General features: G+C 51.2%; 2 protein-coding genes across 4 annotated transcripts in view; both read left to right on the forward strand.

Moving 5' to 3' along the window:
• The window catches only part of lig1 (ligase I, DNA, ATP-dependent), a 42,212-nt gene extending 36,489 nt beyond the window's left edge, over positions 1-5,723 (forward strand). The window contains exons 24-27 of one of the 2 annotated variants that reach the window (XM_056410663.1): positions 230-283; positions 2,979-3,122; positions 4,867-4,959; positions 5,530-5,723. In XM_056410663.1, coding sequence (XP_056266638.1) covers positions 230-283; positions 2,979-3,122; positions 4,867-4,959; positions 5,530-5,604 — 366 coding nt within the window. In that variant the 3' untranslated portion in view covers positions 5,605-5,723. Of the gene's footprint in view, positions 1-229; positions 393-2,978; positions 3,123-4,866; positions 4,960-5,529 lie in introns of those variants that run through there. The other variant, XM_056410662.1, reaches the window with a different exon arrangement.
• A 4,128-nt stretch (positions 5,724-9,851) lies between these two features.
• mpz (myelin protein zero) lies at positions 9,852-19,297 on the forward strand. 2 transcript variants are annotated; one of them, XM_056410643.1, is made up of 6 exons: positions 9,852-9,992; positions 10,615-10,781; positions 11,258-11,471; positions 14,730-14,859; positions 15,193-15,235; positions 19,168-19,297. In XM_056410643.1, exons 1-6 carry the CDS (start codon positions 9,947-9,949, stop codon positions 19,252-19,254), a joined length of 687 nt encoding a protein of 228 aa, XP_056266618.1. In that variant the 5' UTR covers positions 9,852-9,946; the 3' UTR covers positions 19,255-19,297. The 2 variants fall into 2 exon arrangements, with proteins under 2 accessions (XP_056266618.1, XP_056266619.1); XM_056410644.1 differs by lacking the exon at positions 19,168-19,297 and adding an exon at positions 18,936-19,074.
• The last annotated feature ends 3,333 nt before the right edge of the window (positions 19,298-22,630 follow it).

Here is a 22,630-nt window from a genome sequence, read left to right on the forward strand (position 1 = left end):
CGGGAAAACGGCTTAGGCGCTCGCCCAAATGTTCTCTATGCAGGAAAAACCCTGACTTAATATTCATTTCACCGTCTCACGTGGACTTGTAGACTAATCTGGGTACATGATGTGCATTCAGGGCTTTCTGAGAGGTGACATGACGCTTCAGGCAAAGCTCGGGGGGGGGGGGGGGGTGTGTGTGTGTGTGTGTTTCTGTTTCTGTCATATCTCCGTTTGTCTCTTTCAGATCGGGACAGGCTTCAAGGATGAAGATCTGGAGCAGCATTACAAGTTCTTAAAGGTACGGCGCTAACAGGTTCTTAAAGGTACGGCGCTAACAGGTTCTTAAAGGTACGGCGCTAACAGGTTCTTAAAGGTACGGCGCTAACAGGTTCTTAAAGGTACGGCGCTAACAGGTTCTTAAAGGTACGGCGTTAACAAGTTCTTAAAGGTACGGCGCTAACAGGTTCTTAAAGGTACGGCGCTAACAGGTTCTTAAAGGTACGGCGCTAACAGGTTCTTAAAGGTACGGCGCTAACAGGTTCTTAAAGGTACGGCTCTAACAAGTTCTTAAAGGTACGGCGCTAACAGTTTCTTAAAGGTACGGTGCTAACAAGTTCTTCAAGGTACGGCGCTAACAGTTTCTTAAAGGTACGGCGCGAACACGTTCTTAAAGGTACGGCGCTAACAGGTTATTAAAGGTACGGCGCTAACAGGTTCTTAAAGGTACGGCGCTAACAGGTTCTTAAAGGTACGGCGCTAACAGGTTCTTAAAGGTACGGCGTTAACAAGTTCTTAAAGGTACGGCGTTAACAAGTTCTTAAAGGTACGGTGTTAAGTTATAAAAGGCTATTCAAAAGGATTTTGAGGTGAAAAGAGACGGAGCGAGTGCGGCTTGAAAGTCCCTCTCCTCCCTTTTTTCCGTTCTGCAAATAATCGTTCCCTCTTCATTCGATCGAACTCTCCGCATCTAAATAGAGACTTTCATGCTAAAATGAGACTGACAACTCCAACACTGCAGTCATTTATTAAGTACCGCCTCTGGTACCGTTTAAGTTGCCAAGATGAGAGAAGTGGCAGAAATAAGCTCAGGTATCCCCCCCTCTAAAAATAAATGTCCACATGGCGTCTGCTAATCCCAACACGTCGCCGAAAAGGAATTACAAAAATACAGAAAGTGAATCTTTGAGATCGCAAAGCGCTCGTTTCACCGATAACACTCAAACATTATGAACTAAATGTAGAAATGTTTCAGGAACTAATATTGAGATAATATTCCCCGTTTGTTTTAGAGGAGTGAAGTCGCCTGAAAGGGTTAAGGGTTTAGACTCTGGTACAAACTGCTGCACAGTGCAGAATGCCAGTGAAACGCTGATAGAGGTGGTGGTGTTACCTCCTCCTCCTCCTCCTCCCCCCCCAGTGCAGCCCGTTCTGTGGTGCTTTGTAATGAGGCCTCCGTCTGGAAGTGATGGATGGGGAGTTAGGCGAGCTGCTGGTGTGGCCGAGTTGCTGCAGGCCAACCGGAGTCCAGACGCGGAGACGATTGACTCTATTCTCACTCCTCCTCCTCCTCCATCATCCCTTTTCTTTTGTTCTCACCTTGTGTGACATCTAGAGACTAGAAGATAATCGGCAGATAACGGTGGTCAGCCTGACTTGTTCAAGGCAACGCGGGGTAAATAATTAAATACAAGCGTTCCTTTTAGTGGGTGGAGTTCTCCTTGTTTAAGTGGCTTCGACTGAGGATGTCGTAAAGTCTCCAGTTTAACAACTAAACATAAAGTCAAACTTTCTTCTACTCTTTTCTTTTTTCTTGCCGCACCATTAATGCTGCACAGTTTGCAGACTGAAGCATTTCTCGCAGCATCAACACCTGCACTTGATTATAATTAGTCTCTTTGAATGTGCGTCTTCACATCTGCCCTCAGAACGCAGGCGTAAACAACACCGATATTTGCATCACGGTGAAATGGCTCCTGCATATATATATATATATCTTTATCTCAATATATATATTGAAATATATATATGTTTACTTCAATATATATGTATTTCTATATATATATATTTCTCTCTCTCTATACATATATATTTTCTCTATATATGTATTTCTATATATAATTATTTATTTATTTCTCTTTATATTTATTTCTCTATATAATTACATGTATTTATATATATATTAATATCTGTACATCTATATATCTATATATTTCAATATTTATATTTTTAGATATATATATATCTCTGTGTCTCAGCACTGATGTCGGCGTGGTGGAGACGCATCGTTATATTTCATAACCATCAAAAGCTGATTTTGAGCTGTCGGGTGAAGTGTAATGATTCCTGAGTGTCTGGTGAGGATCAGCGTTTCATTGGCCGCTTCGCGGCTCGTTGTGATTCAGCGGCGTGTCATTGAACGCACCGTGAGGGGGAACCGGAGTCTCCTTCCTCCTGACCCAGACCCATTCGTGCGCGGCAGAACCAGAACCAGACTCTGGTGTCAACACATCGTATGGAGGAGGAAAAAACACTTTCAGTCGACAGTTTCCTCACAGGAGGGGGCGGGGCTAGAGCTGAGCGGCAAGGTTACTCCCCGTCTCTTCTACCCGGTAACAAAAGGCGAGCACACTTCAAGGAGCAACTCTTTCATGTCGGTGATGAAGTGGGTTTGAGACCCGGCCCTCGGGCGAGCAGGTAGCGGCTGAGGCTCCTCCCCTCCTCTTCTTCCCTCCTCGCTTCCTCTTGCCCTCTGCTCCTCTTTATTTTTTTTTATTTTAGTTTTCCAGCGTGTCTCTCGAGACTAGAGCCTGAGTTAAAATAAATAAATAATTTCTAACATCGTCATGAGTTTTAATCAACTTCTTCATCACAATAAACATTCAACTGTTCCTCACCCACTAATGTTTCTTCTTCTCCATCTTCTTCTTCCTCTCCATCTTCTCCTTCTTCTTCTTCTCTTTTTTCTACTTCTTTCCTTCTTTTTTCTTTTCCAGGATTTTTCTCTGCTCAAGCCCCGCCCCTACTACCGCATCGACCAATCGGCGGAGCCCGACGTGTGGCTGGACGCCGCCCAGGTCTGGGAGGTGAAGTGCGCCGACCTGTCGCTGTCACCCGTCTACAAGGCCGCCATGGGACTGGTCAGCCACACACACACACACACACCCACACACACACACACACACACACACACACACACACACACACACACACACAGACACACAGACACACACACACACACACACACAGACACACACACACACACACACACACACACACACACACACACACACACACACACACACACACACCTACACACACACAGAGACACACACACACACCCCACACACACACACACACACACACACTCGTCCAATTGAGTTATAGAGTCTCAGAATTGAGTTAAAGAAGGGAAGAGGTTTAATGGAACAGATTCTTGTTTATTGCGCATTAGACTCTCGGAGCTCGTGAAGTTCACCTGAACACACCAGAACACACCAGAACACAGCAGAACATCACCAGAACACCACCAGAACATCACCAGAACACACCAGAACACACCAGAACATCACCAGAACATCACCAGAAGACACCACCAGAACATCACCAGAACACACCAAACCAGAACACACCAGAACATTACCCGACCCGAAAGGAAGGCACGGCGGAACTCCGTGATGTTTCTTTATCAAAGAAATACGTTGCAGGTCAAAGGTCGTTTTTAAATGTACAAGTGGAGGTCGGCTGAGAGGAGCCAATCGACTGCTGGCAGACGGTTACCGGGCAGGTTAGCTAGTCCTCGGGGCTCCTCCTCCTCCAGGAGGAACACGCCCAGACAAACAACTCTCAACGAGTCACAATGTATCGTCACAGAGATAAGCTCCTCCCTCGTCCGTTTCCCTTCTGGAGCCTCGGAAGAAAAACGAGAGGAAATGATCAACGACACCAGAGAGGAGAGAGATTAGGAGAGAGATTAAAGAGATCAACATTCACAAACAAGAATTACAAGAAGATTCAAACGTTTGATGTGTTCGCACTAATAGCTTCAACGGCGAAAGTCAAGACGACTTCTAGGGGCGTGCCCCCCTGCAGAACCGGTCCTGACTAGTCCTGACTGGTTGTGACTGGTCCTGACTGGTTGTGACTGGTCCTGACTAGTACTGACTGGTTCTGACTGGTCCTGACTGGTCCTGACTGGTTGTGACTGGTCCTGACTGGTTGTGACTGGTCCTGACTAGTCCTGACTGGTCCTGACTGGTCCTGACTGGTCGTGACTGGTCGTGACTGGTCCTGACTGATTCTGACTGGTCCTGACTAGTCCTGACTGATTGTGACTGGTCCTGACTGGTTGTGACTGGTCCTGACTGGTTGTGACTAGTTCTGACTGGTCCTGACTGGTTGTGACTAGTCCTGACTGGTCCTAACTGGTTGTGACTGGTCCTGACTGGTTGTGACTAGTCCTGACTGGTCCTGACTAGTCCTGACTGGTTGTGACTAGTCCTGACTGGTTGTGACTGGTCCTGACTAGTCCTGACTGGTCCTGATTGGTTGTGACTAGTCCTGACTGGTTGTGACTGGTCCTGACTGGTTGTGACTGGTCCTGACTGGTTGTGACTGGTCCTGACTAGTCCTGACTGGTCCTGACTAGTCCTGACTGGTTGTGACTAGTCCTGACTGGTCCTAACTGGTTGTGATTGGTCCTAACTGGTTGTGACTGGTCCTGACTGGTCGTGACTGGTTGTGACTAGTCCTGACTGGTTGTGACTGGTCCTGACTGGTCGTGACTGGTCCTGACTAGTCCTGACTGGTTGTGACTGGTCCTGACTAGTCCTGACTGGTCCTGACTGGTTCTGACTGGTCCTGACTGGTTCTGCTGGCCCTCAGGTGGACCCGGTGAAGGGCATCTCTCTGAGGTTCCCTCGTTTCCTTCGGATCAGAGACGACAAGAAGCCCGAGGACGCCACGTCCGGAGCTCAGGTACAGTGAATTATACAGGAGAGGTGTGTACACACACACACACACTCACACTCACACTCACACTCACTCACACTCACACTCACACTCACTCACACTCACTCTCTCACACACACACACTCACTCTCTCTCTCACACACACACTCACTCACTCACACTCTCTCTCACACACACACACACTCACTCTCTCTCTCTCTGGTTCTGGAGCGTGGCCGTGTTGTTGTTGACGAAGCCTCCGGCGTTCATTCAATGATTGAAAGTCGTTGTTTCTCGGCTCATCGTTGTTTCATGAGAACAAGCCGACGCCCACAACCCGCTGACTCCAGAACCTCCGAGCGCGAGGACACTGGACCGGCCCACAGCCGGAAGGGACCCGATGGGACCACCGGGGTTCTGGTGGTTTTGATACAAATTGTGATATTGTAGATATTTCAGGCTGCTTCTTCTTCCCGGTTCCTCGTCCTCACTGGAGTGAACTCGTCAGACTTCAAAGCTCGAGATGAAAAATGAAACTTATTGCAGTCTTGATCTGCTCCTCCCCCTCTAATGCAATCTCTCTCTCTCTCTCTCCAGATTGCTGACTTGTACAAGAAACAGCAGCAGATTCAGAACCAGGGGGAGAAAGGTGACCCGGAGGATTACTACTGATCACCAATACTACTGATCACCAATACTACTGATCATCACCACTGATGATCAGTAGTATTGAATCCTGCCGTCGGTGTGTGTAAATATCTTGTTTCTAAATAAAGGCGTGGTCCACTTTGTCCCCGTGGTTTGTGTTTATTGATTTGAGGCCTGACAGTAAACAGTGCGGTCAGGGGTCAGGGGGAGCAGCTGGTAACTGCTGAGTGGTTGCCGTGCCGACTCCGGTGTGCGGTAACGAGAGGGCGGTCAGAGTGCCGCCTCGCCATGGAAACGACGGCGAGGAGCAATCAGCTGGCGTCATATGATGGGAATCCACGAACGGCCCTGAGCCAATCAGAGGCTGCTGGGGGGGGGGGGGGGGTCACCGGCTCTATTTATTTATAAAATATATATTTAAATATATATGTATTTTATATGTATATTAAAAAAAAAAAATGATATGGTGTATATATATATTAGGGCTGTGAAACGCTTAACATTTTTAATCGGGTTAATCACAGGTTTTTGTGGATTAATCATGATTAATCACATATTACCGATATTCTCGGTATATTTTGTGAGAACATAGAGATTTATGACAAGACGGATATATACATTTATACATTCTTCTATACAATGGTGCTGCAACTCAGCAGTTATTTAGCAGTTTTCTTCCATATGGAACATTAATACATCTTCATCCTAAACAGAATGTTTAACCCTCCTGTTACCTTTCGGGTCAATTTGACCCCATTCAATGTTTAATGTCGGTGTTCTTTGGGGTCAATTTGACCCCAGGCTGTTTTTCACTGTCAAACATATCAGAAATATCAACTTCTTTATTTCTTTAAAGGGCTATTTAGGTAGTCAACAAACAAACATAAAGTACCTCACACTTAAACTTGGGAAGCAATATTAATTCTAATAATTTTCTGGAGGTTTTAATTGCTGGGGTCAAATTGACCCCGAGGGTAAAATATGTTAGTAAATGTAAAGGTAACAGGAGGTTAAACAGAACATTTTTCTCTTGTTTGTCAACCATTAACTCCACCATGATACAATCTAAAGGCCTCTAGTCTTCCTCTAGCAGCTGCTGAGGCAAACTGACTGTGTGGGTTTTCTTCATGAACTGGGCCGTGATGAAAGGGACGGCGGGGACACCGCTGCAAAGCTGAAACCTCACCGGCCCGGACAGGTGGACAGATTGACAAGTGACTTTTGTTTTGCTCGGTCCCGATGCGCGCGCACGGAGCTCTGTGGCGCGCCAGACGGAGATCGATAAGTGTTAACGCAACGCGTAGAGACAGAAATGACATGCTGCTGTGGAGATACGATCAACAACAGACGTTTAGTTTAATAAAAGAACAAAGACGTGCTCTAGAGAACATGTCAGGGGGCGGGCCAATCTCTTTAATGTCATGCGATCTACCGACACTACGCCGCGATCGACTGGCAGGTCGCGATCGACGTGTTGAGACCCTGATCTACAGGAAGTAGAAGTCGTGACAAGGTTTCCGGAGGTGAACCTGCGGAAGGATCATTACCGATGAACAGACCGTCTGCATGAGAGCGGACAGAGTTCAGATTGAAGAGGTGGATTGGAAGCTCATTTTGCGCATGCGTTAAATGCGTTTAAAAAAACCAACTAGTTAAACCTGTAATTGAATTAACTGAGTTAACGCGTTATTTTTCACAGCACTAATATATATATAAAAATATATATATTCCAGAGAAATATATGTATTCATGTATAAAATATGTTCATATATATAAATTACATATATGTATAAAATATATTGCATATTTTCATACATATAAAATATTTGTTATATATATTTTTTAGATATATATATACATAGTATGAGTGTCCTGAAGGTTTATGGATTCCACCCCCTCCCTCATGAGGTCTCTGTCTCGTTCACAATAGCCTCTGTTCTCCACCCGCCAGAACAATGCGTTTGTTCTCTCTCCATCCCTCCCTCTCTCCATCCCTCCCCCTCGTCTGGCGCTCTCTGTGACATCTCTCCCCGGCAACGGGGGGGGGGGGGACAGAGCGTCTCCTTGTCCCGATGAGGTCACCATGTTGTTCCGTTAACCTTTCAGATGATGTCACGCCTCCTCTCAACATTTCACACCCACAATGCATTGCAGCCGCCAGCGCGCCACCATTTACATTTCATTCATGCCCCCCGAACAGGTGACCTGAGGAGCCCTCTCATTGGCTCCCCCCCCCCCAACAGGTGACCTGAGGAGCCCTCTCATTGGCTCCCCCCCCCCAACAGGTGACCTGAGGAGCCCTCTCATTGGCTCCCCCCCCCCCAACAGGTGACCTGAGGAGCCCTCTCATTGGCTCCCCCCCCCCAACAGGTGACCTGAGGAGCCCTCTCATTAGCTCCACCCCCCCCAACAGGTGACCTGAGGAGCCTCTCATTGGCTCCCCAACAGGTGACTTGAGGAGCCTCTCATTAGCTCCACCCCCAACAGGTGACCTGAGGAGCCTCTCATTGGCTCCCCGCCCCCAACAGGTGACTTGAGGAGCCCTCTCATTAGCTCCACCCCCACCAGCAGGTGACCTGAGGAGCCCTCTCATTGGCTCCCCCAACAGGTGACCTGAGGAGCCCTCTCATTGGCTCCCCCCAACAGGTGACTTGAGGAGCCCTCTCATTAGCTCCACCCCCCAACAGGTGACCTGAGGAGCCCTCTCATTGGCTCCCCCCAACAGGTGACCTGAGGAGCCCTCTCATTGGCTCCTCCCCCCCCCCCCCCCGCTACTCCTCATTGGTCCTTTAATCTGTTTCCTTTTGAACTTTTTCCAACTATTTGATGTTCTGAATGAACTCGTCATGTTCAGGTGATGCAACACCCCCCCATATCTCCCCCATTCCTCCCCCCCCCCATAAAGTCTCCTCAGTGGGTAAAGCAGCTGAAGGGATGGAGGCCTCTTCCTCCTCCTCCTCCTCCAGCCAACGGGGGGTGGAGGAGGGGGGGGGCTAAATTGTTAAATGCTTTAGGGGGGGGAGGAGGCTTCAGGGACGTGGGCAACGTCGTCAAGTAGCTCCTTGCCCTGCACCCTCGTGTGTGTGTGTGTGTGTGTGTGTGTGTCTGTGTCTGTGTGTGTCTGTGTGTGGAGAAGGATCGTTAATTAGAGCATAAATGCATATTTAAGACGTGAAAGAAAGATGGAATGAGACCTTCTCTCTCTCTCTCTCTCGTAGCACCCCATCTATATATAGCCCCCCCTCTCTCTGACGGCGTCCGTGTTACTGGAACATTGAGGAGTGGGCGACGTGTCTGAGAATATACAGCTTTGTGTAGAACAGCAGGAGAGAGAGAGAGAGAGAGAGAGAGAGAGAGAGAGAGAGAGAGAGAGAGAGAGAGAGAGAGAGAGAAAGAGAGGGAGAGAATGAAACGCACCATTGACGAGTCGGGCGTCTGCCAGTCGGCTCCCGTCTCTCTCTGCCTCCTTTGTCTCTCTCTCCCTCCATTGTCTCTCCCTCCTTTGTCTCCTCGAGGGCTCGACGTCAGGAATGTGGAGCGAGGGATGAGACGGAGGGCAAAGAGGTCTTTGTTTGGGGTGAGAAGTGCAGAGTGCACGGAGAGAGCGGACTGGGATGACCTCGTGCCGGATCCCCTCCCTTCATCCCTCCATCACCATCCCTCCATCCCTCCACCTCCATCCCTCCATCCCTCCATCACCATCCCTCCACCTCCATCCCTCCACCCCTCCACCTCCATCCCTCCAATGTAAACAGACTTGAGGCCTCCCTGTGCAATGTGTACATGTGAGCAGCAAACACACACACTCTTTCTCTCCTCTCTCCCTCCATCTCTCTCTCTCTCTCCCTCTTTCTCTCTCCCTCCATCTCTCTCTCCCTCTTTCTCTCTCCCTCTTTCTCTCTCTCCCTCCATCTCTCTCTCTCCTCTCTCCTCCATCTCTCTCTCCCTCTCTCCTCTCTCTCCCTCTTTCTCTCTCTCTCCCTCTCTCCCTCCATCTCTCTCTCCCTCCATCTCTCTCTCTCTCTCTCTCTCTCTCTCTCTCTCTCTCTCTCTCCCCTCTCTCTCTCCATCCAGACACCTGTGGGTGTCATCTGGCACCTTGTTTCCACATCGCCACATGACGTGTTCACTTTGTTTGGCGGAATGGAGAGAATTGTCCGGAGTAGGGGAGGAGGAGAAGATGAAGAGGAGGAGGAGGAGGTGGGAGGAGTGACGGCCGGCCCTGGGGGGGGGGGTCGGCTATAAACCGCTGGACGCTGGAGTTTTTTTTCCTGTTGTTCCTCCGTCTCTCTCCTCCTTTCACTGGGATCTTCTTCACCTCCGTCTCTTTCCTCTCTTCTCGGGCTCCGGAGAAGAAAACACAACCATGTTCACGCTGCTGGCGCTGGCGTCGCTCGTCCTCCTGGGAACCGGTGAGAGAGAGAGAGAGAGAGTGAGAGAGAGAGATCCACTGGGATCCTGTTGTGTCTGTTGAAGAGGGGATGTAAATATAGAGGTCAAAGGTTAAGGGGATGTTCCTCCAGAGGTCAAAGGTTAAGGCACAAGGTCCCCTGTGGAGGCTGTGGACAGGTGTGTCTGACAGCGCTGTGTGTGTGTAACTTTGTGTGTGTGTAACTTTGTGTGTCTGTGTGTGTAACTTTGTGTGTCTAACTTTGTGTGTGTGTAACTTTGTGTGTCTGTGTGTGTAACTTTGTGTGTGTCTGTCTGTGTGTGTGTGTTTAACTTTGTGTGTCTGTGTAACTTTGTGTGTGTGTGTGTGTAACTTTGTGTGTCTAACTTTGTGTGTGTGTAACTTTGTGTGTCTGTGTGTGTAACTTTGTGTGTGTGTGTCTGTGTGTGTGTAACTTTGTGTGTGTGTGTGTAACTTTGTGTGTCTGTGTGTCTGTAACTGTGTGTGTCTGTCTGTGTGTAACTGTGTGTGTGTGTCTGTGTGTGTGTGTGTCTGTGTGTTTAGTTGTGTCATTGAGATAGTAATATGTTAATATCTCTTGATTGAGGGTAGAGAGCTGTTTATGAATGCCCCCCCCCCCTCAGTGCCGGACCAATCACAGGCCATCGTGATCTACACCGGCTGGGAGCGCCACGCCCTGCTGGGCTCCGACGTGCGTCTCTCCTGCTCCTTCTTCTCGTGGCGCTGGACCTCCGACGACGTCACGTTCTCCTGGACCTACCGGGCCGACGGGGCCCGGGACAGCATCTCCGTAAGCTTCTACACAACCAGAGGGAGAGGGCAGCTGTAACACATGAAGGCTTCTACACAACCAGAGGGAGAGGGCAGCTGTAACACATGAAGGCTTCTACACAACCAAAGGGAGAGGGCAGCTGTAACACATGAAGGCTTCTATACAACCAGAGGGAGAGGGCAGCTGTAACACATGAAGGCTTCTATACAACCAGAGGGAGAGGGCAGCTGTAACACATGAAGGCTTCTATACAACCAGAGCCCCCTGGTGGTCAGGAGGGAGAGGGCAGCTGTAATGCATGAAGCATAGACTTCTATACAACCAGAGGAGTCACCCCCTGGTGGTCAGGAGAGAGAAGGCAGCTGTAATGCATGAAGCATAGACTTCTATACAACCAGAGGAGTCGCCCCCTGGTGGTCAGGAGAGAGAATGCAGCTTTAACACATGAAGGCTTCTATACAACCAGAGGTGTGTGATCGATGGTCTCCTCTCAGATCTTCCACTACACCGGGGGCGTGGCCTATGTGGACAACAAGGGCCCCTTCAGGGACCGCGTAGAGTTCGTGGGGAACCCGGGTCGCCGTGACGGCTCCATCCTGCTGAAGGGCCTCGATTACCATGACAACGGGACCTTCACCTGCGACGCCAAGAACCCCCCCGACATCGTGGGCCGGCCCTCCAGCGTCCGGCTGCTGGTGTTTGAGAAGGGTGAGAGAGAGAGAGAGAGAGAGAGAGTGAGTGAGTGAGTGAGTGAGAGAGAGAGAGTGTGAGTGTGAGAGAGAGGGAGAGAGAGAGTGAGTGAGTGAGTGAGTGTGAGAGAGAGAGAGAGATTTTAGAAAAAACTTTATTTCAAACCGTGCACCACATAAATCAAATTGCAATCAACACAAATCTCTTTGACTGCAGCACCGATCCTGAAAAAGAAAATTGTTCATGATGCTCAAGTTCTTTTATAACAAAAACAAAAGCTGCTCCCTGAAGCCAGGAGGTGTTCCCCCTCAGTCGACCTCGCCTCTCGCCCTCTTCTCCTCGTCCTCCACTTTCCTGAGGTCACAGGATCTTCTTCAGCCTGTAGACCTCCTGTGGAGTGAAGGCTCCTCTCTCGTCTTCATCGTGAGGAAGGTGGCAGAGAGGAATAATTTGTCTCTGCAGAAGTGGTCTTCCACCTTTACGTGCCACATCTGCTTCGTCTTGCGGAGGAAGTCTTTTAGCTCCTCCACACTGTAGTGTGGAAGAGGGGTGGAGCCTTCCTCCTCCGAGCTGGACTCTGGCTCCGCCCCTCTCCTCCTCGACCTCCGTCTGCCCGCCGTCACCTTCTTGGCCTGTGGGTTTTCTCCTTCCTCCCCCCTCTTCCTCTTTAGCCGGGGGACTCTGAGGCTCCTCCCCCTCCATGTCCACCTCACTGTCCGACAGCACCACCTCTCTGGCCCCCCCCTCTTCCTCTGACTCTCCTTTGTCCTCCTCTTCACCTTGTCGGGCCACCTCAGCCCCAGCCCCACCCTCTTCTCTCCTCTCCTCCTCACCCTCCTGGTCTGCACCAGCCCCTCCCTCCTCTCTCCTCTCCTCCTCTTCTACCTCCTCACCCTCACCCTGCTGGCCTGTGACCGTCTCCCCCTCTCCCTCCTCACCTTGCTGGACTGGACCAGTGCCCCCCTCCTCTTCCCCCTCCACAACCTGCTGGGCACCCCCCATCTCTGTCTGCTCTCCCTCCTCATCCTGCTGGGAGCCCCCAGTTCCTGCCTGCTCTCCCTCCTCCCCCCTCTGGGTACCTGCAGTCCCTGGTTGCTCCCCCTCCCCCCCTGGCTCCGCCCCCGAGGAGCCGCCCTGCTGGTGTTCTGCTCAGCAGCTCTCCACCGGTGGCAGTCCCTGGCTCTGTGCCCCTCCCCACAGATGAAGCACCTCCCATTCCCTGAGGAGATGTAGATGGGGTAGTTGTGCTCTCCACCCTGATGAACACCCGGAGGCGGAGCTCTCCACCCTGATGAACACCCGGAGGCGGAGCTCTCCACCCTGATGAACACCCGGAGGCGGAGCTCTCCACCCTGATGAACACCCGGAGGCGGAGCTCTCCACCCTGATGAACACCCGGAGGCGGAGCTCTTCCCCCTGATAAACACCCGGAGGCGGAGCTCTCCACCCTGATGAACACCCGGAGGCGGAGCTCTCCACCCTGATGAACACCCGGAGGCGGAGCTCTTCTCCCCTGTTGTTCAGGATCATGGAGAGATGCCTCCGGTGGGACCACACGTGTTTCATCCGGGAGGACTTCCACCCTGAGGGGATCTTCTTCAGCCGGGACACCACCTTCCCGTGCTTCACCAGCTCCTTCAGAATCACCTCCTCTTTTATAAAAGGAGGCACGTTGGCCACGGTGACCCGAACCGACGGTGTGGCCAGCGGCGCCACCGGCACATACATGCCTCTGATGACCCGACACCACCACCTCGTTCACCTTCGGCACGCTGTCTAGGAACAGAACCACCGCTCCGTTCATACGGGCAGCGGACCTCACGCAGTCCTCACGACCACGTCGCCCACTGCCAGCCCCACCTCCTCCTCCTCCTCCTCCTCCTCATCCTCCTCCTCCGAGCACGGGAAACTCGGCGCCACTCGAATGCCGTGTGCCCGCGTGAGGAAGCTCAAGTCCTCCATGACTCTAGCACCCTGCTAGCTCCCCGTTAGCCCGCCGGTTAGCTCCCCGCTAGCCGCACGCTGCTAACGCACACAAACAAAAACCTCCGTGAACTCACAGACAGTCACAACAAACATACCTGTAGACCCAGTCACTCTTTAGCGCGGAAAAAAACACCTTTAAACCAACAATGCTCCTCTGCTCCGCAACCACACGTCCTCTCACGCTGAGAGAGAGCGAGAGAGAGAGGGGGGGGGAGGGACTCTCTCTCTCTCTCTCTCTATACATTCTAACTAGGGCTGGGCACGTTAACGCGTTAATCTTGCGTTAACGCATCAATTAATTAACGCCGACAATTATTTTATCGCACGTTAACGCAGGTTTTATTATTTATTTTATTATTGTAAAAGTGTGTTGCTCACAGGCTTTTATTTTGTAAGTCTGCTACTGATTGCTGCGGAGCCGGAAAAGAAAGTCATTCGCGGTTTAACAAACATGGAGAATCTCAACAAATGACGGCAGGTATGAAACGCCCTCGAGACACACGTCACACGGAGAATACACGAGCTGGATGAAAGGAGAGGACTGCAAAGCGACAGCTTCACAACGTGCTGCTGCTCTCTGGGGACGACTGGACATCGGGGGACCAGACGTCCTCTTTCCCCGGACACGTCCTGCTTCTGAGCCCTAAACAATGCGTCCGGCAGGGATTCCAAAAACGTCGGGATTTTGCTTCGTCGGATATTTGTGCTTCTCTGGGTTTTCATACAAGTTTTGGAAATGGTATCTCCCAGTATAGAGAACAGTCATTGGTCGACCGATCTCAGGGTTGCCAGATACACGATAATTATCCTCCAAATACAACCATGTTGAGCCTTTGGTACGATACTTCACCATTTCCAATCTGGCAACACGGAGCACCTCGCCGCCTCCACTAGTTCATTGTTGTTTGTGCTATAAACTCCTCCCAGCGCCGCCGCTCCCATAGCGCACTACGCGCTGTGGGAGGGCACCACGTCCTGAGGGGCTCCACTAAATAGGCAACTAAAAAAATCCTCAGTTATAATAATTATAATGCCGATATTATTTGTCTAGAAATATGAGGCACCTTTTAGGCATGTATATCACAAAACAGGCAGAACAAGAGAGATGTTTAATCTCAGCAACATTTAAAATAGAAGTGCGCTATACACTACTTTTGAATTAATTATTGGATTTTGCGTGTACAAATGCGATTAATCGCGATAAAAAATGTTAATCGTTGCCCAGCCCTAATTCTAACCCCTCTCTCTCTCTATACATTCTAACCCCCCCCCCCCTCTCTCTCTCCCCAGTGCCCATCCAGGCGGGCGTGATAACGGGCGCCATAGTGGGCGTGGTCCTGGGCCTGCTGGTCCTCGTCGTGGTCATCTACTACCTGATGAGGTTCCTGGTGGCGCGCCGCGTCTTCAGCCTCAGCGTCAGGTCAGTGCCTTGCTCGTGGGCGGCGGCCGGAGCCCCTCCCCGGCACCGACACCTGCGTGGCCAGGATGTAGAGAGAAGCGTCTCCATGGCGATGAGAGGAAGAGATGACCCTCCTCCTCCTCTCTGATGAAGATCCTTTAGAGGGAGATTAAGGCCGGGGGGGTAGATTACCAAGGTGTTATGGCTGCCCCCGTGACCCTGTGACCCTGTGACCCTGGTGACCCTGTGACCCTGTGACCCCGTGACCTCGTGACCCCGTGACCCTGTGACCCCGGTGACCCTGTGACCCTGTGACCCCGGTGACACTGTCTTTTCTATTTTGTCCTCTTCCAGTAAACATGGCAAGAAAAAGAAGGAGGGATCACAGCAGAGACAGGCAAGTTCCTCCTCCTCCTCCTCCTCCTCCTCCCCCTCCTCCTCCTCCTTCTCTTCCTCCTCCATCACATCCACCCGACGCTAAATACTTTTTGGTCCTGACTCCTTCCTCGAGGAGCGTCTCCTCTAATCTGCATCTTTCTCCCCCTCCCCCCCCTCCTCCTCCCCTGGGGGGCAAACAGCGCGGTGCGAGTAAACAGCCGCGGGGTAGAGAGTCAAACCAGCGACTGAGAAATGAAATGGCCGAACACAATGCTGTCTGAATGGGGGGGAGGGGTCGAGGGGGGGGGGCTGCTGATTTCTGCTCACTGAGACTCAAATGAAAATCACCGGGTCTGTTATGGTCTGGAGCTGCAGGCCGAGGAGATCAATCAGACACATCTCACTGGAGGAGGAGGAGGAGGAGGAGGAGGAGGAGGTGTGTTGTAATGGCTGCATGCCGTCACCTCCAGGTTCATTCACGCGGCCGTATTAGTTTTATTCTTTATTTATTTTATTCCTGAGGCTCCTCCCCCAGGAGGCTCCTCCCTCATGAGGCTCCTCCCTCATGAGGCTCCTCCCCAGGAGGCTCCTCCCTCCCGATGCCCCCCCCCCTCCTCCTGCTCCTCCTCTCCGGTGGGCGTTGTGATCAGATCGACTCATTAGGAGGTGCTGACACAACTTCTGTGTCTTTCTGTTTGCTGCACAGCGAGGGAGGAGGAGGAGGAGGAGGGGGAGGAGGAGGAGGGGGAGGAGGAGGAGGAGGGGGGGAGGGGGAGATGGGAGACAGAGGGACAAAGGAAGCCTGTGGTGTGTGCTACTCCCCATTAGGTGGAGTTGTGGGAGAAGAGTTCACACACACATAGACACACACACACACACACACATAGACACACACACACACACACACACACACACACACATAGACACACACACACACATAGACACACACACACATAGACACACACACACATAGACACACACACACATAGACACACACACACACATAGACACACACACACACACATAGACACACACACACATAGACACACACACACACATAGACACACACACACATAGACACACACACACACACACACATAGACACACACACACACATAGACACACACACACACATAGACACACACACACACATATATACACACACATAGACACACACACACACATAGACACACACACACACATAGACACACACACACACATAGACACACACACACACATAGACACACACACACACATAGACACACACACACACATAGACACACACACACATAGACACACACACACACATAGACACACACACACACACACACACACACACACACACACACACACACACACACACATAGACACACACACTCCCCCTCCTTCCCGCCTTACTTCACTCCCTCTCTCTCTCATTCACTCTCCTTTTTATCTTGTCCCCAGTCTTCCTCCTCCCTCCCTCCTCCTCCTCCTCCTCCTCCTCTCCTCCTCCTCCACCTTCATCACATCACTCGATTCCCAGTCTCTCTCTCCTCAGGTGGGTTCTGGACAGAAAATCCTCCTCCTCCTCCTCCTCCTCCTCCCTCTCCCCTCCTCCTCCTCCTCCTCCTCCCGCCGCTCACCTGTCACCATCTCCTCAGCAGCCGGGAGGAGGCAGACACTTACCTTCTGTCTCCCCCCACCTCCTTTTGAAGTGTGGTGCAGTGCCCCTTTGGGGGGGAGGAGGAGGAGGAGGAGGAGGGGGGGAGGAGGAGGAAGAGGAGGGGCTCTCGAGTGTGTTTACAAGGCAGGGGGGGGGTAGTGTGGGGGGGTTCTCCACCTGACATAGCTCAGTCTCTTTCCTCGGGTGTTTAACACATGAAGCATAGACTTCTATACAACCAGAGGAGTCGCCCCCTGGTGGTCAGGAGAGAGAATGCAGCTGAAGCTGTTTAAACTTTGGGGTTAAGTTTCCTCGGCTCCGGCCTCCGGATGGATTTGTTGTGCTCCACTTTACCTCCTACCTCCTACCTCCTACCTCGTTCCTCCTACCTCCTACCTCATTCCTCCTACCTCCTACCTCATTCCTCCTACCTCATTCCTCCTACCTCCTTCCTCATTCCTCCTACCTCATTCCTCGTTCCTCCTTCCTCATTCCTCCTACCTCATTCCTCCTTCCTCCTACCTCATTCCTCCTTCCTCATTTCTCCTTCCTCATTCCTCCTACCTCCTACCTCCTTCCTCCTACATCATTCCTCCTACCTCATTCCTCGTTCCTCCTTTCTCATTCCTCCTACCTCATTCCTCCTTCCTCATTTCTCCTTCCTCATTCCTCCTACCTCCTACCTCATTCCTCCTTCCTCCTACCTCATTCCTCCTTCCTCATTTCTCCTTCCTCATTCCTCCTACCTCCTACCTCCTTCCTCCTACATCATTCCTCCTACCTCATTTCTCCTTCCTCATTCCTCCTACCTCCTACCTCATTCCTCCTTCCTCCTACCTCATTCCTCCTTCCTCATTTCTCCTGCCTCATTCCTCCTACCTCCTGCCTCATTCCTCCTACCTCCTACCTCATTCCTCCTTCCTCATACCTCCTACCTCATTCCTCCTTCCTCCTACCTCCTTCCTCCTACATCATTCCTCCTACCTCCTACCTCATTCCTCGTTCCTCCTTCCTCATTCCTCCTACCTCATTCCTCCTTCATCCTACCTCATTTCTCCTTCCTCCTACCTCCTTCCTCCTACATCATTCCTCCTACCTCCTACCTCATTCCTCGTTCCTCCTTTCTCATTCCTCCTACCTCATTCCTCCTTCCTCCTACCTCATTCCTCCTTCCTCATTTCTCCTTCCTCATTCCTCCTACCTCCTACCTCATTCCTCCTTCCTCCTTCCTCATTCCTCCTACCTCCTACCTCCTTCCTCCTACATCATTCCTCCTACCTCCTTCCTCCTACCTCATTCCTCCTTCCTCCTACCTCATTCCTCCTTCCTCATTTCTCCTGCCTCATTCCTCCTACCTCCTACCTCATTCCTCCTACCTCATTCCTCCTGCCTCATTCCTCCTACCTCCTACCTCCTTCCTCATTCCTCCTTCCTCCTACATCCTTCCTCCTACATCCTTCCTCCTTCCTCCTCTCTCTCGATGTTCTCCTCCCTCTGTTCTTCGGGACGTCCAGCGAGAGAAGAGAAGCTTCTCGTTTCTTTATTCTTCTTTATTTTAACCGTTTATCAGATAAAACACAAGATAAAAAATACACTTCAAGAAAAGAGATGTGAGGAGAGGTTATTATGGGATGTGAGAGGTTATTATGGGATGTGAGAGGTTATTATGGGATGTGAGAGGTTATTATGGGATGTGAGCCTCTTGGAAATATTTCATCCACGAGGTCAAATGTGAGTGTGTGTGTGTGTGTGTGTGTGTGAGAGCTTGTGTGTGTGTGTGTGTGTGAGAGCTTGTGTGTGTGTGTGTGTGTGTGAGAGCTTGTGTGTGTGTGTGAGAGCTTGTGTGTGTGTGTGTGAGAGCTTGTGTGTGTGTGTGTGTGTGAGAGCTTGTGTGTGTGTGTGTGAGAGCTTGTGTGTGTGTGTGAGAGCTTGTGTGTGTGTGTGTGTGTGTGTGTGAGAGCTTGTGTGTGTGTGTGTGTGTGTGAGAGCTTGTGTGTGTGTGTGTGTGTGTGTGATCACAGGTGTATGGAGCCCCGTCCTAACGCAGGTTACCTGTTTTGTCACCCCCTTACAGCTCTGGACACCGCCCCCCCTCACTTGCTACCCCCTCCCCTAAAAGGACTCTCTCTCTCTTTCTCTCCCCTCTCCCTCTCTCTCTCTCTCTAAAGGTGTTTTTTCTCCTCCTCTTCACACAGCTCCACCTGCTAACTCCACCTCTCATCCTCTCATCCTCACCTCCTCTCCTCCGTCCTCCCTCGCTCCTTTCCTCCTGAAGTGACTCTCCTCCCCTGTCCCCCCCCCCACAGGGCCCCGTGCCGCCGGCCGACCCCTCCAAGGTGAAGGCGGCCGCCTCGGAGAAGAAGAAGCAGGAGTCGCGCAAGGATAAGAAATAGGATGCGGGGCGGGGCCGGGGGGGCGGGCTCGCCGCCCGGCTGCTCCGGCCCGCCCACCCGAAGGTGGGGGGGGTGGTGGTGGGTGGGGGAGGGGTGGAGCAGGAGGGGAGGGCAGTGCTGATGACCATTGAGCTGCAGCTGACCCGCCACGATGGGGAGGAGGGGCCCGGCGGCGAGGGGCGGGGGGGGAGGAGCTTCCTGTCCCGCCTCGCCAACCAGCTCACGCTCAGAAGATAGAAACGGGGGGGGGGGGCTGATACCGACAGCCTCTGGTTCCTCCGTCTCCACGACGACGACCACGAGTCACCTTCCTCTTCCTTTCCTTTCCTTCGACGTGTCAGAGTCCCTCCCTCCTCCTCCTCCTCCTCCTCCTCCTCTCTCCACCTTCCTTTCCCTCTCACGACTTTTCTTGTTCATTCAAATTACAGAAGTGATCTATATGCTAACCGCTCTATCCTGTTTCTCTTCCTCTCTCTCTCCCCCCCTCTTCTCCCTCTTCTCCTTCTCTCTCTCCTGTAGATAAAGGTCTGACTCCCCCATGACTGCCTCTCCACTCCTCTAGTCTGCTCCCCCCCTCTTCTCCCTCTCTCTCTCTCCCCCCCTCTTCCCTCTTCTCTCTCTCTCTCCCCCCTCTTCCCTCTTCTCTCTCTCTCTCCCCTCTTCTCTCTCTCCTCTCTCTCCCCCTCTTCCCTCTTCTCCCTCTCTCTCTCCTGTAGATAAAGGTCTGACTCCTCTAGTCTGCTCTCTCCTCTTTTCTCTCCGGCCCGACGCGACCTCCATTATCTCCCCTCATTATCTCCCCGCTGTACAGAGACCCCCCTCCCCCCCCCCCATGTCCGCTCTCATTGGGCGACACGTAAACGTTTAATCCCTAACAACGCACATAAAGCCCCCCCCCCCTCGGCGCTGAGTGCTCCTCATGTGGCTAATGGAGGTCGCCCCCCCCCCCCCCTAAAGGGACTATTTGTGTCACCACGAGCTGTACAGTATGACAGCTGCACATTCCTCTGCTAAGAGGGGGGGGGGCACGTTGACTCCACGGCCGGCGACTGACCACCTATGACGTCACGGGGGGGGGGGGGGGTCTGACATCAGGGGTCTCACCTGGAGGAGGTCTGGGCCCTCCGAGTTCTCAGGTCCAGTTTGATCCACTCAACACACGGCTCATTCATTTAGCATGCTCTCTCTCTCTCTCTCTCTCTCTTCATCTCTCTCTCTCTCTCTCTCTCTTCATCTCTCTCTCTCTCTCTCTCTCTCTCTCTTCATCTCTCTCTCTCTCTCTCTCTCTCTCTCTCTCTCTCTCTCTCTCTTCATCTCTCTCTCTCTCTCTCTCTCTCTCTCTCTTCATCTCTCTCTCTCTCTCTCTCTCTTCATCTCTGCTCCCATCTCGGGATTCATCTCCTCTCTCACATCCCTTGTTTTCTCCCTCTCTGTCTTTTCTTTATCTCTCCTCCTCTTTCCTGTCGTTTAGTCTAGACTCCCCCCCCCCCCACAGTGAAAATGGCCTCTACACAACCCACTCTACTCTCTAAGCTCTCTCCTTATCTACAGCTCAATGCGCTGCTCCTCCTCCTCTTCCTCCTTCCTCCTTCTCTTTCCTCTCGATGACGGACAGCTCTCTCTCTCTCTCTCCTCCCCTATCGTTCGCCCAATGTTCGGCGAATGAACGCCCTCTCGCTCGCCCTTCAGAACGCCTCCCCACCCCCTCCCCCTAAAGTCATGCCCCCCCCTCCCCCTCCCTCTATAGTCGTTTCTGTTGCCACAACGCTCTCCTTTCCTTCCGCCCCCTACTGGCGGAGGACGGGAGCGCACCCCGGATGACGCCGGACGGAAGCCTCATATTTATATAATAGCTAGCTCTCTTCATGTTTTATGTTCATGTGTGTCTAAGAGTGCGAAACAAATGAGATGTTATACAAATCAACAACAAGACGTCACCTAAATAAAACAATAATGTTTTCTGAGACATTTATTTTTTGTTTATCGAGGATAAATGAAATATGTTGTGTGTTATGGAAGGAGTCGTGTGGCTGCACGAGAGGATGGGAACATGATGGGGGGGGGAGGGGGAGGGGATGAGAGGATGAGGAGATGAGGTTATAATAAACGAATAACAGGGGGAGGAAGGTGCTCGCTGTGGGGCGGAGCCCCGGAGGAGGATTTATCTGGCGTGTTAAAGCCAAGCCAGAAATCCATATGAATCAGCATAGATTAGCCCCCACAGTTGGAGTGCAGACTTGTCATGTCCCTGCAATGCTCCCAGCGGCCACACGGCGTCTCACATGAGACAGAAGATTAAAAAGAGGTTTTTTAAATTACGTTTTATATGCGCTGTGAACCGTATTAGTCAAAGTTGCGCAATAACCCTCCTTTATTTTAAACTGGAGCTTCTTTAAATTTTTCTTTCTTCGTTTTCTTTCGTTTACATTTATTTAGAGGCTTAACTTTTAGAGCACTAACTCCCTCTTGATGACTGTGTGTAACGTGTTGTAAAGAGAACGTGAATAAACCGATTAGACCAAGTAAACCACCAGGACGAGTCTGTCTGCTTCCAGAGGACCACGATGAGGTGGTCTGGTGTGTGTGTGTGTGGGGGGGGGGCTTTAAAGGGTTCTGTGTGAACGCCTCAGACGTTTACAGGTGAGAAACACGACGAGCCCTAAATAACTGCTCAGCGACCTTCTCTCATGTTCCGTAACTCAGAGGAACATCGTTTTATTTTATTTTATTCAAGAAATGTGACAAAAATATCCCACGCTTTTATTTTGAAGGTTTCAAATGAAATGGATTAATGTCATAATATTAGAGAAATGTTCTTATGTCTACACTCCAATAAACAAATGCAAAGAGTTATTTAACAATATGTTGGAGTACTTTATACTGAAATATTCCGTGCTTTTATTATGAAGGTTTCACATTAAATGGATTCATGTTATAATATTAGAGACATGTTCGTATGTACAATATTTCTATGTTTCAGTGACGCCGGCCCTTTAAGAGGCGGCCATGACGCTGCTGAGGCCCACGGTGAGTTTGACCCCCGGCTTGCCGGCCGTCTCCTCTGGGGAGTCAATAAAGTTTTGTTCAAAGTCCTGAACACGGGGACGCTCCTGTGTGACGTTCCTCTTCCAGGAATAGTTTCACACTTTGGGAAACGTGCTGAGCCGAGAGGACGTCACTCCTGATGAGGCTGTTAGCTTAGCTTAGCCTGCCTAGCAACAGCTCCTCAGCTCAGTGACTAACGTGCTGGATCGTTTGTTTGTAAACACAAACAGAAAGGTAAACAAGTCATTGCTTTGGCTTTGGAACATAAAGACGTGGAACGACGTCGCGACACGCCGGCTGGTTGCCTGGCAACAGCAAATAACTCCCATCA

Source organism: Pseudoliparis swirei, unplaced genomic scaffold (genome assembly GCF_029220125.1).
Source record: "Pseudoliparis swirei isolate HS2019 ecotype Mariana Trench unplaced genomic scaffold, NWPU_hadal_v1 hadal_25, whole genome shotgun sequence".
NCBI classification, from domain to species: Eukaryota; Metazoa; Chordata; class Actinopteri; order Perciformes; family Liparidae; genus Pseudoliparis; species Pseudoliparis swirei.